At 50.0% G+C, this 19,487-nt stretch overlaps 1 protein-coding gene across 1 annotated transcript in view; it reads right to left on the reverse strand.

Annotated features, from left to right (window-relative positions):
- Positions 1 to 1,544: 1,544 nt before the first annotated feature.
- The window catches only part of NDRG1 (N-myc downstream regulated 1), a 55,872-nt gene continuing 37,929 nt past the window's right edge, over positions 1,545 to 19,487 (reverse strand). Inside the window, exons 9-16 of the mRNA XM_010834777.1 lie at positions 17,669 to 17,725; positions 14,831 to 14,934; positions 12,760 to 12,816; positions 11,891 to 11,942; positions 10,501 to 10,548; positions 9,343 to 9,378; positions 6,614 to 6,665; positions 1,545 to 3,451 (exon numbers count right to left, since the gene is read on the reverse strand). Of these exons, the coding sequence (XP_010833079.1) occupies positions 3,210 to 3,451; positions 6,614 to 6,665; positions 9,343 to 9,378; positions 10,501 to 10,548; positions 11,891 to 11,942; positions 12,760 to 12,816; positions 14,831 to 14,934; positions 17,669 to 17,725 (648 nt within the window). The 3' untranslated portion in view covers positions 1,545 to 3,209. The remainder of the gene's footprint in view (positions 3,452 to 6,613; positions 6,666 to 9,342; positions 9,379 to 10,500; positions 10,549 to 11,890; positions 11,943 to 12,759; positions 12,817 to 14,830; positions 14,935 to 17,668; positions 17,726 to 19,487) is intronic.

A 19,487-nucleotide genomic window follows, 5' to 3' on the forward strand; every position in this document is an offset into this window, starting at 1 on the left:
ATTCAAGGATATGAAGAAAAGCCAGTATAGATAAACAGCATGCTAGCTATTTAAGAGGAGGGTGTTAAGTGTGGGCTGCATTTAGTAACTTGCTTCCAAAGAACAAGTATGGAAAAGCAGAAAAAGTGATTTGATATAGGAGACACCTAGCAAACATGACCTTGGCCAGGTGATCAAGGTCAACCTCATCCCTGTTAAATCACGTTGACCGATCATACTGACAGCACAAGGCGATGAGGATGCCACCGAGTGTCTGCATTCTTCATTTCCAAAACTCAGAACCCCAAATGAACCATGAGAACACCATGCACACAAACCTCAATCGAGCGTCGTTGTGCAAAATGCTCCACCAGGGCTTCTCAAAACTGCCAAGGTCATCAAAAACAAGGAAAGTCTGAGAAATTCGTACAGACCAGAGGGAACAAAGGAGGCAGGATGAAAACACACAATGGGGGAAAATGGTGAAATCCCAAGGAAGTATGGAGTTTAGTTAATAGTAATAGATCAGTGTTGATTTGTTAGTGGTGACCAATGAATCGTAGTGACAAGCGATGTTAATAATAGGGGGACCTAGGGGTGGAGTATGTGGAAACTCTGTACTATCTTTGCAACTGTTTGCTAATTGTTTAAAATTTTTTACTTTTTGGCTACACTGCACAGCTTGTGGGATCTTAGTTCCCTGATCAGGGATTGAACTCATGCCCCCTGCCTTGTGCAGAGCATTGACCACTGGGCCACCAGGGAAATTCTTTGTGGTATAAAATTTAAACTAATCTTAAATAAAAATAGAAGATTGTAGTGAAACCTGTTAACATTTTTAAATACAAGTGCAAGAAGCATTACAGGCTTATCACTGGGTGGTCTTTTCACACACTTTCCTATTAAAAAAAAAAAAGTTTCCTTCTTAATTATAGGTTAAAAAGCTTGATTCCTTTGTCACTGTGTTATCTGGCCACTAAAGTGCCTGAAATGGGGCTGGTCTGAATTGAGATGTACTGTGATGTAAAATGAGTTTCCCAGGGGCTCAGAGATACAAAGCAGGAGCTGCAGGAGACATGGGTTTGATCCCTGGGTGCGGAAAATCCCCTGGAAGAGGAAATAGCAACCCACACCAGTATTGCCTGGGAAATCCCATGGACAGAGGAGCCTGGTGGGCTACAGTCCATGGGGTCTCAAAGAGTTGAAGACAACTGAGCACAGACATGAATGAATGTGATGTGAAAATACACCCTGGATTTCTCAGTAGGAAGAAAAGAATGCAAGGCACCTCGATAACTGTTATATTGATTCTATGTTAAAATGTTAATATTTTGGATATGCTGGCTTTCATGTATTAAAATTCATTTCACTTGTCTCTTTCTACCTTTTTTAATGTGACTACTTGAAGATTTGAAGTTACATCAGTGGTTCGCATTGTATTTTTATTGGACAGTGATGCTCTGAAGAATTCCAAAGGTGAGAGGCATGTGGGCAGGAAGCCCCAGGTAAGGAAAGGCCCATCTCAATGCATGATCTCTCAGGTGGGGGAAAAAGACACAAGCCACTGCAAAGTTACAAATTTATTGGTCTGGAAATAAATACAAATATCTCATTAAGAAACTCTTCTGGAAAGACTTGTACATAACAGCTTCTTGTTCTGATTCAGCCATTTCTGCCTCCCAGGTGGTAGATGACAGGTAAACTGAGTCATAATCCCCCAAGCTACCTAGAAGGCTTGACTACTTCCTCCCAGTAACCACTAGGCCCCGGTGGTTGATGCACGTTCTTCCATTCATTCTGATCAAAACTTGCTATACGAAGATCCATGGTTAGCCAAAATGAGATTGAAAGGCAGTAAGTAGTACAGGAACTCAACAGCTATGTTGACATTGCCCAGAAATGTCAGTGGTGCCACCCTGCTCAGGGAGAAGTTAGAGGGGCAGCGAAGAGGGGAAGGCAGGAGAGAGAAGGAAATCCCATGGAATACATGTTTCAGACTCTGTACATCTTCTGGGCCACCACTCCCCATGTGAATCCCACCCCCTAGCTGAAGATTCTGGAAGGTCACCAGGTCAGAAACCTTTGGCAGTCAAGTTCAGATTCACCCCCACATTGTCAAAGATTGGAAGCAGGATTTATCACACACGATTCCTGGGAACCAGATGGGATCGACTGAAATCACAACTGCACTGGATTCCATCACAACCACAAGGAATTCCTTACGTCTAATCACCAAAAATACCACCCCACCCCAACGCCCCTGCCCCAGTGCTGCTGCCTGGAGACACAGCACAGCCAGCCCCAGCTGTTTGCAATCTTTCTCTCCATTTCAGAGAAAACAACTACAAATCTACACACTCTTCCCCATGAATGAAATAACCACTCGTTCATGTATTAGGGGTGGGAAGTAGGGGCGATGGAGGGGGAGGCAGGCAGCTGATTCAAAGCTTTAAACACACAAATACCAAATGCCTGCCAAGACCGTTTCTTTGAAAAACTGGAAGATTTTGTCCCTTACTCTTGTCCGTTAAAAAATGCCAGGAAAACAGGCTTCTGGGCGTCAATCATAAAAAGTGTATATATGCACAAACGTTAAAAAAAAAAACCTATTACTTCAAGTTAACTATGGAGATTTGCTTTTTCCAAATACTTCGGAGCCTCCACGTCAATTCCACCTCTCTCCCTGCTTCCCGTTTGGCTTTTTTTTTTTTTTAAATAGCTCCCCACCACTCCCTGCCCTCCCCCTCCCCAATCAGAAAGGGCTTGGTTTCCAGAATCTGGGTCTGTTTTTTCTTTAGTTGGAGAGGAAACAGGAAGTAGGCGGGCCGGGCTTCCAACAAGGTGTCCCTTTGCGCCAGGATGCTCCGGCCAGGCTAGCCTTGGATAGATCGAGTGTTTACTCTGTGCTGGTTTCTGGCAGTTTGGCGTCTCCAAAGGAGGGTAGGAAGGTGGCCTCCCAGCCCCTCGTTCGGGGGGAGGAGGGGGGCACTGAGGTGCACCTTTCCCTCCGGTCCACCCCATACTACCCTCACCAGAAAGGGCGACCCCACAAACACCCAATCTCACCGTGTCGTCACCAGAGCTCACTTGTACAAAATAAGCTTTGGATTAATACCGAGTTACGAGTTAACGTGCGGTTGGCAGGCAGGGGTGGGGAGGGGGGCCGGAGGAGGGGCAGCTACAGCGATCGGTCCCAGAGTCCAGGGGCGGCCGGCCGGCCCCGAGGCCGCCTAGCAGGACACCTCCGTGGAGTTGGGCCCGGCGCTGCTCCCGGGGCCGCCAGAGTTGGGGATGATGTCCAGTCGCGTGCCCTCGCTGGTGTGCGAGCGGCTGCGAGTGCCCTCGCTGGTGTGCGAGCGGCTGCGAGTGCCCTCGCTGGTATGCGAGCGGCTGCGGGCACCCTCCAGGGACGTGACGCTGGAGCCTGACGCTGTGCGAGACCTCATCAAGCGGGTCATGCTGGCGGAGGGCACTGGAGAGAGAGGAGAGAGCCGGTGAGGGAGTGGGCAAAGGCTGGAGACACTCGCACCTCGGCAACGCAGCCTGCCGTGTGCCCTGCCTGCCCGTGGAACCTTTGCTCCTGTTCGTCTTCAAGGCCATCCAGACACTGGGCTCCCCGTCATTTCTGTGCCCACTCGAAGAGGTGAAGAGCCAGGCTCAGGCTGGGTGAGGACTGATGGGTCCCACCCTGGCATGAACCCACCAGCTGAGTCTCGATCGCAGCTGTCTGCTACTCGCTTACCAGCTGTGGGACTCGAGGAGCGTCCCTCTCTGAAACCCCTGCCCCACGTGTAAAATCAGAATACTACCATGGACCCCTGGCTATCAGCGCCTGAGTGCATGCCCACCACCCTGTGATGTCAACAGTTTCTAGAGTCAGGAGGATGTTCATAGTCGGCCCGGCTAATCCCTGCACGCCACAGGCTGGAAACCGAGGCCACACAGAGTGGTCAGCTGTCACCTCTTCTTGCGGGCAACCTGTGAGCTCCCAGGAACTCTTAATGGCACCGTCCATTCCGAAGGACTTAAAATGCCCTTAAACATGGCAGGTGGCTGAGACGGTGGGATGAAGAACTCCACCTGTACTGGGTTGAAGAGCACCCTCCCAAGTTCACGAGCACCAGAATCTCTGACTATAACCTTATTTGGAAATAGGGTCTTCACAGATCTATCTAGATGAGTTCATCCTTGGTTAGAGTGAGCGCTAATGCAATGGCTGGTTTCCTCCTAAAAGGAGACAGATGCACACTCAGGGAGCAGCCATGTGAAGACAGGGCAGAGGTCAGAGTGATGCAGCCACAAGCCAAGGGCTGCTGGCAAGCACCAGAAGCTGGAACGAGGGAAAGAAGGATTCTTCTGAGAATCCATACAGGGAACGTGACCCTGCCTACATCTCGGTTTTGGACTTCTAGCCTCTAAAACTTAGTACTGTGAGAGAATAAATTTCGTTGTTTTAAGCCATGCAGTGTGTGGAGATTTGTTATGGCCACCCTAGGAAGCTACTCCATCAGCCGATTGAAGCCTCTTTGTCAAGATCACATTGAATAAAAGATGCCACACACTGAGGCAGTGATAAGTACAAATGCATGGAGGGGTTATGTTATTGGCTCAGTGGGCATATGTGTTGGCTTTCCACCACAGATACTGACAAACAGAATTCATCCTTGCATACTGAATCTTCTTCTTAAAGAGCTAGCTCCTGAATCCAGGAAAAAATCAGGTCAATCCCACACCTGTTGCTCACATACTTTCTCTGAGCCCCCCTGTTCCTTGATCCCACATGTGCAGTCTTACTGACCCTGCAGGGCTCTGGTAACCCTAGCATGGAATCATGGATGCTAAGGGCTTGTCACACTGGCCCAACGGCTGTGAGCAGGCACTCGGAAAATAAACAATTCCTTTCCTCATCTTTGGAGGATGCGTCTAGCTCTTTCTGTTGTCTTTCCCTATGATCTGCAGGCTGCTTTCTGGAAATAGAAGCCAACATAGGGGGTGGGGGCAAACAAGGCCGGCCTCCCACTTCCTTTCTCTCCAGAATGCACTTTCAAAGCAGAAATCCAAACCCATGGCAGGTTCAAGACGAAGAGTTACAATTCAGGCCTGCAAGGTAAACAAAGCCCTTCTCAAGTTACTGCCTTTGCTGCACACTTTCCCAGAGGGGCAGAGACCCACAGACAGATGTTTTCTGTTGGAAGAGGGTTCTTTGGGACACGATCCTGCATGGAGCATGAAAATCAGGCTTGCTGCTCTCAGCTGTGCTAGAAACTAAATGTGGCTGAGGCCAATCTGAAGACTGCGGTCAGTAGACCAAACATAACATTACTATTTTAAATGAGCAAACAGTTTAAGCCTCAGGAAAATAAAGAAAAAAAAAAGGAAGTGACTAGACATTCAGACTTCTTAATTAAGATGGGCACTCGAATTAGAAATCCAGGCAGCAGAGCGAGAGAGAGCAAAACCAGCCACATGAGGGCTGAAGCCGTGGCTGACACGCCAACATCTGCCGACGCTGGCTGCTGCCCGGAGTGTGGCTGGACTTAGGGCTGGCTGTCCCGGCCTCGGGACTGCATTGCTGAAAGGGGCTGTGTGTGTCTGGGAACAAACTGGAGCCATACTGCAAAGAGGCTGCAGGTTCTTTAGTTGTGCTGCTATTTATCCTTCAATTCTCAAATCTAACGATTTAGCAGACATGCTCTGCCTTGAGTATAAGTGACTTTATCACCCATTTGCTCGGAGATTTGCAGTTTTTGAAGAACTTTCACAGATCCCCAATCTGCTTCTTGCTTAATTTCTCAAAGCCTCAGTTTCATCATTTGTAAAATGAGGATAAGAGTATCTCCTAGGATTATTGTGATCATTAAATGAGAAAAAAAAAAGGACTTAATGATTTTTCATCACCACCACCACCACCACCACCACTATCTCACCCAGCACCATCCTCACGCCACCACCATCCTCATCGCTTCCAGCACCATCACCACCACCACCATCATTATTATTGCCACCATCCATCCTCAGGCTTCCCTTGTGGCTCAGCTGGTAAAGAGTCTGTCTACAATGCGGGAGACCTGGGTTCGAGCCCTGGGTTGGGAAGATCCCCTGGAGAAGGAAATGGCAATCCACTCTAGTACTATTGCCTGGAAAATCCCATGGACAGAGGAGCCTGTTAGGGTACAGTCCATGGGGTCACAAAGAGTCGGACACGACTGAGCGACTTCACTTTCATCCATCCTCACCTCACCAGCACCACCACCACCATGACCAGCATTACCATCCTCACGACAAGTCTCTTAGGGAAACATGTAATCAAAATTAAAAAAGATTTTCATGGTTTCATGGGCTGTTGTCTTCTTGGTTCTCAGAGGGCTAGTCCTCACCCACACCTTAAAACATTCCCTGGTGTGAAACAGCTTCTGTTCAACAACGAGGGGAGAATGAGCCACTAGGGTATGAGGAGACACTGGAAGCTCTGTACTGCGGCCCACCCTCCACACACCTAAGTACTTCTTCCCTGACATGCCTGGCGTGCGAAAAGCTAAAGCTGCCCACGGTGACACAGAATCCTCGGCCCAATCCGTTTCCAGTTCCCACCACTGCCCCTCGGCCCACCCCTGCTGGGAAAAGCCATACTCACTGTATCCCATGCCCTGCACGAAGTACTTGAAGGCCTCGGCCAGCTTGGCCGGCTGCAAGAGAAAAGAGCGAAAGTGCAGTCAGTCACCGGAGGTCCGGATCACTCAGGGCCACTGGGAGCCAGGCCTGTGGTCACCTTCATTAAAGAGCTTGGCAAAAGACAGAAACACCACGTGTTGACAGGACAAAAATACAAGAGGAAAGCAAAGAACGGGATGATTATGGAGAACCAACTTAGCTTTGACCAGGAAGAACGTTCACGTTCACTACACAGCTGGAGAAATTTAGTCAAGTTACATGACTGGTCTGAGCCAGCTTTCTCACCTATATAATATGGGCAGAGTGCTACACCTGCAACTGAGGATTTCTGTGAAGACTACATCACTGGATAAATTGATGCGTCCAGCTCAGCGTCTAGAATGTAACGGCCACTCACTGTGCTAAGGGCTTTGCAGCACTCTCTCATCTTCTCCCAACAATGACTTTGCGAGGTTAGTACCGTCTTCATATACATTTCATAGCTGAACAGATTTGGAGAGGTAACAATCCATCCAAGGTCTTCTGGTTAATTAGTGGGCCTGCACATTAACCCAGGGTTTTCCAAATCCCGTAGCAGCTTACTCTCACCCCAGTAGCAGGCAGGCTGGTGGCTGGCTGGATGAAAGGATGGTGGATACATGGATAGATGAAAATGAAAAAAGGTGGATAGAAAGAAGGAAGGAAGATGGATAGATGAATAAAAGAAGGATGGATGGTCTTAAAGAAGGAAGGATGCAAGGATGAAAGGAAAGGAAAATGGAAAGAAAGAAGGATAGGATGAGAGGATGGATGGATGGATAGATGGATGAACAGACACATCTCTTATCAACTGGGCTACTTTAAATAAAATGAGCTGGGAATGCTGCAAACATACCCAGTTTGACCAATTACTCTCAAAGTTTAATCTAAACCAGGAGGTGAATGTTTGGGTAAAGGTCATATCTGAAGGCTAATTAATTCCATCTCTCAAACGTAATGTCTATTCTCACACCCTTTCACTTCACTGCTGAGCCATCATCAGAGTGGCCTTGTCCACCCCCACCAACTCCTGCCACTGTTCTCAAAGAGCCAGACGATATTTAAAGACGAGTCTGTGCTAAAAGTGCCCTCTAGGAGTCACGGGACAGTAAGATAAGAATGAGAGTTGCAAGCTGGAGCTGCGGAAAGCCAAGGGCATCTGTGTTCAACATGGCAAACAAAACAAGATGACGGGCTTGGAAATGAGATCTCGGCCCAAACTCAGCTCCCCTGCATGCCCATAGGCAATCTCTGCCATCTGATAGCTTCAATTCCCCTTCCGTGGCTGCGGTAGAAGGCACATTCTTCCTCTCTCTAAAGCTTATTGCAGGGATTGAATGGAATGAAGGATGGGAATGCCCTTTGTAAACACACCCAACTTGCAAGGGCAGGAGAAGGCAGGATTAAAGAGCCATTGGTTCTTGTTGGGCTGCCCTCTTGCGGGGCTGGGCTAGTTTAGCTCCTGCCATGACATTTAAAATGTGTTTTGGGACTTCCCTGGTGGCCCAGTGGTTAGGACTCTGCTCTTCCACTGCAGGGGCCACAGTTTGATCCCTGGTTGGGGAACCATGATCTCACACCAAAATAAAATAAAAAATGCTTTAATTATGGCTAGGGTTAGAGTCTTCTCATTTCAAATAGAGAAAGGAATAAAGGAGGGGGAGAGGAAAGAATAATGGTGCCCCTTCTCTTCAGCCAATTTAAGTTGCACTGTCTCAGCAGGGTGTTGAGCAGGCAGTGTGGATAAACAGCCCATCATAAAATAGTGTGCAACTATTAACTCTTATTTACATCTAAGCAGGCTTGGCTGGGCACCCATCTGTTCCTGCTGAAACTGAACCATCCCATCCTTCTCTGGCTACTCCCAGCTATTAAACAGGCAAAACTCAACAGCAGATATGAATGTGAAAATACTTTGTTCTTTGCCAGTAGAAACAGAGAGGGACACTGGAGATGGAGGCTAAGAGAGCCACCGAGGCCATTTGTGCCTGATTACTGCTGCATGCACACAGAGACACACACATGCACACATACATGCACACACACACATACTTATACACGTGTGTGCACACATACATATACACATGTGCACGCACACACATACACATATGCATGCACCCACAGGCACATACATATACGCACATGCATGCACACACACACACACGTGTGTGTACACACATACATATGGACACATGCATGCACACAGAGACACATACATATATACATGTGGGTGCACATAGACACACACATACATATACACGTGTGGATGAACACACACACACATACACATGTGCACACACACATAAGCACACACACACACTTTGGCCCATCTCCTCTCTGTGCTCCCTGCTCTGCCCTTGGGCTCTGGGAGCCCATGGCTATGGCCTTTGGTCTTCGGGGTCAGGCACACCTAGATTCTGGTTCATGACTGCCAAGCTATGTCCACTCAGCAAATCCCTTCCTGCCTTGAACCCAGTGTCATCCACTCCACAGAGGCTCCTGCAGGAGGATCTGACACGTCCTGACGCGCAAGCACTTTTACAAACGGTAACAGGTCTACAACATGTCCTCAGACGTCACGGTGTGGGGGCAGGGGGGAGCAGGCAGCGAGGGGGTAACAGGTCCCAGAGACCCCTGCCCTCCACGTGGAGAGTGGAGACAGGTGTGACTCACCTGAGAGATCTGCGGGAGGCCACCGCAATCTGCCATCTGGGGAGACAGGGAAACCGGTTAGTGCAAGGCCTCGGTGGAGGGCATGCCGACTCGGGCCTGGCTGCAAGTGCGCATCCACTCTGCCTGCTGCCCTACCCGGGTCCCGCCCTGTGAGGGGACCCGGGCAGGTTATGGGTGGGGAAACCCCCACGTCACTCGGCTAGGCTGCTTTGATTATTAACCATGTCGGCATTGAACTCTGCCTTCTCGCACCATTACTGGCAGCTCCTGACAGGCCAGGCGCTGTGCTAGGCCCTGTAGGTGATTTCGCTCTGCCCCTCAAGAACCCTGGAAGGGATGGCTGTCCCACTTTAGAGGCAGAAACTGGGCCAGAGGGAATTGGAGGAACTTGTAAAGTCCCAAGTCGGGTCTGTCTGACCAGAAAGCATTCACTGCACAAGGCCCCATACACATGATTTCTTTAAAGATCCCTCGGAATGAAAATGCAACATTCAAGCCTTCAGGTCTGATGAGGCTCCTGGTTGGCCATCCTCGGTAAATGTTGTCGCTTCTGAAGGTCCTATTAAAAAGCCACATCCAAAGCCATCGCTGCTTAAGGCCATTTCAGGCACACGTGAAGATTTATCCAAAGCCTAGGGCTCTGGAGCACTTGGGGAGGGAAATGCGGATGGGATGAGGATAGGGAAACAGAGCTGGAAGGTCTCTTCCAGTGAGAGTGAGTGAGGCTGTGGCCAGCCTACAGTCCAGGCTCAAGGTCAAGGTCAGCTAACCCAGGGAGGCCCTCAGCCTAATGAGGATGTAGTGACAAGACAAGGGAATTGAGCTCCAGGGGCCCATGATGGGCTCCTGGGTGGTACAGTGGTACAGTGGGCAGAGTCTTTCTAGAATCAGGCCCTGCCCACACAATTCCTGTCCATCCCTCTCCAGAGCACAATGGCCAGCAGCCCATAAGCTCCTGGAGTCCCATACATAGATCCCTTCATCTTTGCAGTCTTGGGTTGCCAGCCAGCACTCAGTAGGTGTTTGTGAACAGACAGTCATCATTTCTGTGGTTTCTGACCACCAGTTATACTACAATCAGGCACAACTCAAGTCTGCACAAAATTTTTGGTGTTTCTAAGAAAGAATAAATGCAACCCCCCATCGTTTTCCCTGTACCTTGAGGAGAGTGGTCTTTGTTGGGTCCAGTTTTGAGTTGCACTCCACCTGGATGGGAAGAGGGAGAAGAAATTTCTGATTTCCTACCTGGAGCCAAAGTCATAAACTTTACCCCCTCCCTGCCACTCTGCTACCATCATCAGAAATTCCAATATTCCTACTGGCATGGAAGAAAAAACACAAGCTGTGGCATTAAATAGATGGCTTTAAATTCTAGCCCTGCTACCATGAGCTGTGTGCTCTTGGACAAGTTACTTAACCTCTCTGAGCCTCAGTTTCCTCATCAATAAAATAAAGATAGTATCTTTTTCGAAGGGTTGTGATGAAGATTAGCTAAACTGTAGAAGGTGCTACAGAAACAGTCACTAAATGAACGGGCTTCTTTAACCAGCTGCTGCCAATGACTCTTCAGATTCAACATCCCCAGTCCTGACAACTATTCTTCGCATGAAACCACATCCACCAAACTGGTTTCTTTCTTCAATTTCTCAGTGACCCTCTTACAAGTGCATCCAGAAGTGGGAAAAATCCTCACTTGGGATGTCCAGAGTGCCTAAAGTAGAATTATCACCTCTCTTAATGTAACCTATGTATCTTTATTGATACATCCTACGATTATGTCCAGTGGACTTAAGGTTAAGTGTTAGTTGCTCGTCGTGTCTGATTCTTTGCAACCCCATGGACTATAGCCCTCCAGGCTCCTCTGTTCATGGAGTTCTCCGGGCAAGAATACTGGAGTGGGCTGCCATTTCCAGTGGACTAGATTGCATGGTTCATTTGGATACCCCAGGTCTTTACTAAATGAACATGTGCAGACCCTGCACTAGCTCACCTCTCAAAGCACATCACAATTCTAGACTTTTCCCAATAGCCCCTAAGCCTCCCATGTCCCTAGCTATAGTGATGTTGGAAAGACAGAATCCTTGTTTTACCCTTACAACATCACAGGTGGGAATTAAGGGGTGAACTGAGCCTTTCCTAAGCCTTTCCTAAGCTCTGCTCCCAGGTCCCTCTCTGCCCTGTCAGATGATAAGGCTCCAACCAGGTCTGAAAGTGCCACCTGACTCCCAAATGGGCAGAGTCTCCTGGCCAGGAATTCAAGTGGCAACATGCCCATAGAAACAAGCCAGTGGGAGGCAGCTCAGCAGGTGAGGGGGCCTGGGAGACGAGTTAGAAGGCCCACTGCCAAGGAACTAGGGCTGGCAGTCACCAGGGAAGGAGGCTGGTGGCTGGGCCCTCTGCCCAAAGTCCAGTACGGCATCTAGAAGACGTCACTTGCTCTGATGGGAGCAGAGGAGGGGCAGAGGGTGGGCAGGGAGACTTCATACAAAGTCAACCAGATCTGGACCATCGATTTTAAGCACAGAAGCTACTGGTGATTTCTACATACCACAGCGTCCACAGCAGGAGAACTGTCCCCAACCACCAACAGAGCAGGACACCTGGGGGAAGGGAGAGACCGGGAGTTAACACAAGGTTCATTTAAAGGTTCTCATGCTCCCAGACCTGCCAGGCTGGGACCAGAATCCTTAAAAAAAAAAAAAAATTATGTTGTTTTCCCCTGTACTCTTCGCTCTTTTACTATCTTCTTTCTCCACCCTCTGCTTTATTCTTAGGAAAAACGGGTAAGTAGTCGTTTACACCCTAGTATGAATTTCAGCCAGAGACCTTCTATGCCCTGATATTTTATTTTCAAGTACTCCTCAAGGAAGGATGAGTAGGACTTTGCCAGTCATCAAAAACAGAGACAAAAAGGACACACCTAATTAAGGAAATTACATGTGCCAAATTCAGGTGTCAAATCATATGGTTCGTGTAAGGAACTATAATAAGACATAGTCATTAAAGGTAGAATCCAGTTGGTTATACCCACGACTGTCTTTTCCTTCTAGTTTTATAAAGCACTTCAAGGTGGGTCCTGTGCCTTATTTGTCTCCAGGCTCTGTGAAGCAAAGCCTCAAACAGTTGGGCATAGAGTAGGTGTTTCATAAATTCTGTCGGGTGTGGTTATTAGCATGCCTTGTTTGAGATCTGAGGTCCCCCCAACCCTAGATCTCGGGGACACCCTACAAACCAAACTCTTGCAAAGAGAGATGAGTGAGACTGGGTCATGCCCAATCCATGGCTAGAATCCACCCAGGTCTTGCCCACTGGGCTGTCCTAGCAGCAGGCAGGCCGTCCTGCCAAGCTCAGGGCTAAGATGTTGCCGGCACTGGCCAGCAAAGCTGAAGAGACAGCGCAGGGGGGAGGGCAACTCACTGCAGGGTGACCGTGTGGGCTCCAGGCATCGGCCGCTCGATCTCCAGGTCCCGCCGGCTGCAGACAAACAACAAACACACGCACCATATAACAGCATGCCCTCCGTGGGAGGAAGCCCCCTTCCGCCCAGGCAACCCCGCAGTCCTGCGCTGGCCACTCTGGCAAACAGCCACCCACATCCCAAGCTGTGTGGGGTCCCACCCCAGCCCCTCTGGGTCCACCGAAGTGGCTTCAGGGACAGCAGGACTCATACATTTCCTGTGGACTCCACCTTATTGTCCTCTGTTTTGTTTTTTTCCTTTTATGCACAAATCACATCCTTCTGTGGAGGCTTCCTCATTCCCACCTGTCCCCCAAGCCACAGCCTTCACCTCCCAAATGCTGTCCAGGCTCTTCTTTTAGTCTGAGTCTTACTCTCACACCTAACTCGGAGTCCTCTACATAGTAACCAAACCACCTCTTCAGAACTCAGACCTGATCCTTTCACTCCCTCCTTTCAAACCCTCCTATGGTTTCTCACAGAGAAGGCAATGGCACCCCACTCCAGTACTCTTGCCTGGAAAATCCCATGGACAGAGGAGCCTGGTAGGCTGCAGTCCATGGGGTCGAGAAGAGTCGGACACGACTGAGTGACTTTACTTTCACTTCTCACTTTTATGCATTGGAGAAGGAAATGGCAACCCACTCCAGTGTTCTTGCCTGAAGAATACCAGGGACAGGGGAGCCTGATGGGCTGCTGTCTATGGGATCGCACAGAGTCGGACACGACTGAAGTGACTTAGCAGCAGCAGCATGGTTTCTCACTGTACGTATGGCCACCAGCCTCTCCCTGCCTGGCACCTCCCAGCATGAGACACCCTTTCCCAGCAGTCAGCTTGGAGCCAGTTCTGGATTCAAATCAGGCTCCTCTGCTTGCCCGTTGTGTGACCTTGGGCAGGGTGCTGAACCTCTCTGTGCCTTCGCTTCCCCAGCAGGAAATGATGGTGAGGGCACCCTCATCATGGAGTTTAGGAGGCATCAGTTCTTTCCTGAAGCGTGTGGGGTTGCAGGAGCTACTGCTGGTCTCCTCAGTGCCCACCGCCCAGTCAAAAGTCTGCCCACTCCAGTCCTCGCTAGTGTTTGCTGAATGAATGGGTGCTCAGCCTCCGTGTCTTCAGCTACTCACTGCGAGTATTACCTGTCCCTCCATCACTAAGAGGCTGGGAGGAAGGTAGGCGGGAAGGGACATGAATGCCCTTCGAGAAGTTGAGTTCTTAACATGTGAGGAGACACAGAGCCCAGGTCATCCTTGACCCCTCTGTGGAATGGCAGACTGAGTTCCTTGGGGATTCTAGAACCCCTGGCCGACATCAGTGGCCCCGAGCTGTCCCCTTCCCTAGCTGAGCCCCAGACTGTCAGCCAGGTATGCTTGAGAGGGCTGCACCCTTGCTAAAAGCCAGGCTCAGCTGCTCCCTACCCTTGGAATGAGTCCCTTACCTCCCAGTAGCCTTTCTGGATTCCTCTCCACGTCCCTCTCAGCTCTCCCCACCTCTGGTCCTTCTTAGGGTCAGCCTCGGCACAGGCACATACGTAAATCCATGTGCAGACCATTTGCCATGTGACTGTTCCCACTCGAGCTTGCACCCCTGGTGATCTGGAGTGGAGTTAAGCTCCTTGCAAAGTACATGTGTGCTCACTCAGTCGTGTCTGCTCTTTGCAACCCCATGGACTGTAGCAGGCCGGGCTCCTTTATTCATGGGATTCTCCAGGCAAGAATACTGGAGTGGGCTGCTATTTCCTACTCCAGGGGATTGTCCCAACCTAGGGATCGAACCTGTGTCTTCTGTGTCTCCTGCATGGGCAAGATGGATTCTTTACCAGTATGCCACCTGGGAAGCCCCCTTGCAAAGGATCAATACTCAAAACTCCGGGAGGCACCTGACTTCCCAGGGCCCTTCCTGGGCACCCTTGTTCTGTTCATTTATTTGCTCCAGGGCTGCATCTTAAATTACCTTTATGTTCTCCCCTCCCTGCCCCATCTTAGTTCCGGACCTGCGAAAGCGGCCATCGTGTGGCTGAACAGCACAGGTACCTGTTGTAGGCGTTGATGAACAGCTGCAAGTTGCCAGGGTTCATGTCGTTCATGACGTGGTGTCGGTAGGCGTGGACCACCTCCACGTTATTCTGCATTTCCTCCTGCGTAGAGAGAGGACAATGTCATTGTGGGAACTATGGCACTGGCTGGTCACTACCCTCGCCATTCTTCCTCTTATTCAGGTACAAAGTGAAGACGGTAAAGCCTAATCCATAGGCCTGCTATGGGCCCGAGGGAAGCTTTGGGAAAGTAGAAGCTGTACCCAGAAGCAGACTGATGTCTGAATATCAACTGCAAGGAGAGCGATCACAAAGCTGGAGGGGCAAGCATGCCTTTCTGGGCTCAGATTTTGGGAGTTCTGATCTGAACTCAGTCCTCCTGGGTCTGAACTTGTACAAGTGTTTTACTTCTCTGAGCCTCAGTTTCCTTTAAAAAAAAAAAAAAAGTGGGAGTGACATCACCTACTTCATCAAATTGTAGGATTTAATAAAGGCTGGGCAGTCTAGGAAGCCCATTGTAAACACCGACGCGACTTTAGCAATTACCATTATTTTCTTTTTAATGGAAGAGATGAAAAGAAGTTTTTCATGTTTGCAAAACAAAACTAACCCATGCAATGGGAAGTTGCCAGAAAGAAGCTCAATCTTGATTCCCAGGAGGGCCAACCGACCTTTGCAGAAGGCCGGCCTCAGCCTTCTCTCTCCCTGGTTCCTTTCTGAATGTGATTTGAGGCAAACAAGTTATGAGCCTGTTCTGTTTCTCATCTGTACAACAGAGGATGCTGCAATTTCATGAAAGGGCCCGATGTAATTGACGACAACCAGATCAAGAGTGGGAGGGAGCAAAGAGGGGCCAGTGTCAGCCCAGAGCTGTGTCAAGACAGTCCACGATTACTGAAGCAACAGGGACCAACCAGCTGTTCTCCCAGAAAAAAGAAAGTCACAGTCTGAGGAATTGTGCTGGGGTTACAGATCAAAACAACTGCAGTGGGTTGGGGGCACAGACACCCCAAGTAATTTCAGGTACAGTCAGGCAAAGTTCTCACTCTATACTTGACACCCCCCTTCCAAGAAAATACAGACAGTGGCTCTGATCTTTCCTGTATTCCTACGAGGTGCACGTTATACACTCAGGGTGGAGAAAATGTAATGGAAACTGAAACATAAAAAAAGAGGACTTTGGCGGCTTGAAAGGTTGTCCCAGTGATGTGTTCACATCACATTCCGGGACCTTGTGAAGTTAACTTATTTGGAAATGAAGGTCTTTGCAAATGTAATTAAGTTAAGGATCCAGAGATGAGGTCATCTTGCATTATCCTGGTAGGTTCTAAATCCAGAGATTTAGAACCAGTGTCCTTGTAAGAGAAAGGGAGATTTGAAACAGATACAGAGAAAGCCATGCAAAGATGGAGGCAGAGACTGGAGTGTGAGGGACCACCCGCCAATTGATGCTGAAGCCACCGGAAGCCGGAAGAAGCAGGAAGGACCTTCCCCTAGTCCCATTGGAGGACTGTGGCCCGGCTGACACTTGATTTCAGACTCCTGGCCTCAGAAGTGAGAGAGAATGTATGTCTGTTGTTTTAAGATACCCAGCTTGTGGTGCTTTGCTACAGCAGCCACACCAACGAACACGAGGAGCAATTCGACGCACACTGCAGCAACTCAGCAAGCATCTGCCTCCCCGGGTGTCTAAGGTCACACTCTCCAGCCTCGGAGCAGGCAGTGGTGTGTAGGCCACACACAGGGAACAGAACACATCACCAGGCTGGACGGGCATTGAGGGGCACTTCAGACCCACATCCGGCCCTCTCCCTCAGCAGGAGGAACAAAGCCAGAGTCAGGGACCACGCTGGCCGGGGGACAGGGCAGAACCACGCACCACTCCCGTGTCACCAGGGGCTTGGCTCAGACCAGCCTCAGTGGGGGCACCTGCACAGCAGCCCATCTGAGAGCCAGGTACCAGCGGAGGCACAGGTGGCCAGCGTCCTGCATTAGTTACAGGAACCCACGCTGGGCCCAGACTCATGGGCTCCAATCTCAGCCCCTCTCGCTGGCTGTGAGACCTCACACAGGTCACTCAACCTCTCTAGTCTCATTTTCCTCATCCACCACAGGTGGGGGAGGGGGGCGGGTAATATGTATACATACATAACTGGGAATAAAAAGTCTTTCTCACAGGAATCACAGAGGCCCTTAGGACTGAGGCTGACACAGTCCATAGATGTGCATGCTGTTAGCTTTGTCATAGCCCAGAACTGAAAAGAACCCAAAGTCCCTCAATCGGTGAATGGAGAAGCAACCTCTGGTCTATCCACACCACGGAACACCACTCAGCACGACAAAGGGATGAACTCTCAATATGCCCATCAACACAGATGGATTGCAAAATAATTATGTGGACTGAAAGGAGCCAGATTGGAAAATTAAGAAGCCCATACTGTGTGATGCTGTTTACATAAAACTCTACGGAACTGCGGCGAATCTGCAGCGACCTAAAGAGGGTTAGAGGAGGACCGAGAGAAGGAGGGCCAGGCTGCCCCGGGGAAGTCCTGGGGGAAAGCTGTGTCATTAGTCACCTGGGCTTCAGTGATGGTTCTTACCGGTGTATACGAATGCCAAAATCTCACATTTTATACTTTCAATATGTGCTGTACTTCAGTAAAGCTGTTTAAAAAGACTTCTGTTGAAGGGAGAGTGAGAGAGAAGGAATGACTTGACGATTGCGAATGAGTCACGACTCGCTGTTTGGGGAGGGTTGGGGGGTCGCCCCCTCGCTCCGTGCCCTCTGTCGGGGCAGCACACGACTGAACAACAGAACGCCAGGTCACACGCTCACCTTCCCGAAGAGGTGCGACACCACCATGTCTGGAAGGGCTTGGGTCCATCCGGAGATCTGGGAGGACAGAAGCAGGCGGGATTAGATCGCAGGCATTTGTGCAGCAGCCAGACAGGGTCAGCAAACCCCACTGCCCTGGGGTGGAGCAGTGGCATGGGCTCCCCCGCATCCAAGTCTGGGGTCACCCCATGATGGAAGGTGTCTCCAGTTACCTACGGGGCCTGGAGCCCTGGCAGACGTGGCCTGGCCCTCCATCCATTCCTTATTCTCAGAGCCCGGGGCACAGGAGATGGGCAGAAATGTGTCTGAACAAAGATCTCACATTTTCCCAGCTTTCACCAGGCCACAGCTCACCAAGTCCTCAGCAAGGGGTGGCGGGGGGTGTGGGGTAGGGTGTTGTCTGTTGCTTCCAAACACACATTGAGTTGCTAGTCTATATAACAGGATCTGTTTATGCCCAACTATCCTTCCTATGTCATCCCCCAGATTTTTCCCTCTCAAGCTAGTTTCCTCTCTCTGAATACTGTGACCTTCTCTTCTCTACCTGCTCCCACTGACAAAGCTGGAGTTCCATAAATGCTAGGCATGTAGCAAGAACTCCGTAAGTGCTAGGCATACAGTAGGTGCTCCATAAATGCTGGGTATACAGCATTTATGGAGCTGTATATACAGCTAGGTATAAATGCTAAGTATACAGTAGGAGCTCCATAAATGTGTGTTGACCAACTTCAGTGTCAGGCAGGGACCGGAAGGGGAGAGAAGCTCTAGACCTGGGTGTTCTCCTAGCTGCGAGACCCTGGGTTTGGGGGCGTGTCACAGAGCCGCTGGACCTCAGATCTCTGATCATAACCAGGGTGCCGGGAAGCTCAGAGTCGTAAGGCCAAGGCGAGGGCTACACAAGGCAACTGCTAGTGTCTGACACACACTAGACCCCCGAGAGACAGGTCTTCCACCAGGGCTGCAGCTGAGAAGGAAAGAGACAGTGCAAACAGTAAAACCCACAAAAAGCGCTCAGGCCCACATCAGCCAATGGTCAACGGCCCAGCCCCATGTCTGGCACAGGACAGCTACCAAGAAGCCAAACCAGCCCACTGCAATGTCACTCCCTTTGCTGGAAAACAAAATAAAAAACAGGGAGTGTGTTCCGCTCCTGAATATCATGCCCGCGGGAGGAAAGGGCTCCCGTGTCCTGGCAGAATGTTCCAGGAAGAAATGAAATATCAGAGTGGCCAGGGTGGGGTGGGAGGTGTGTGGAGGGGCACGACCCCTTCACACTCCCTGCCCCCGACAGCCACTCCAACCTTGGCAAAAACACACTTTCCAAATGAGATGCCAGGATAACCCTGGCTTGAAAGGCTTTGTCCTGTTTCCATTGGAACGGTTTCCCCTTCTCCTTGGCAAATACTGGGGGCCTTTATGAAAAAAAACAATAATCATTTTTTAAAGATAAACAAGGAACCCAGCCAGAGCCGAGCTTCCTGAGACAGCGAGGGCCCTTGCCCGGGCAGGGATGTGCCCTGTTCTCTTTGCATTTCCTGCCCTGTGGAGCTTGGGTCCAGGCGGGCACCTGGCACCTGCTGATGGAGGTGGAGCCCGCGGTGAGCCCAGCTCGGGGGTGATCTGAGGACCCCAGAGTCCAAGGGGTCCTGTTCGGCCCCAGATCTCTCACTGCCCGGCTCTGTGCAACCCTGGACAACATTCTAACCCTGCGACCCTCAGTTTCCTCCTCCATAAGATGGTCATAACAATCCCCACTCCTGGGCTGACTGAGGATTGAATGAGGTCATGCAGATATAGCCACGGAGCGTAGAAAGAGAAC

Source organism: Bison bison, unplaced genomic scaffold (assembly GCF_000754665.1).
Source record: "Bison bison bison isolate TAMUID 2011002044 unplaced genomic scaffold, Bison_UMD1.0 scf7180017864036, whole genome shotgun sequence".
NCBI lineage: Eukaryota > Metazoa > Chordata > Mammalia > Artiodactyla > Bovidae > Bison > Bison bison.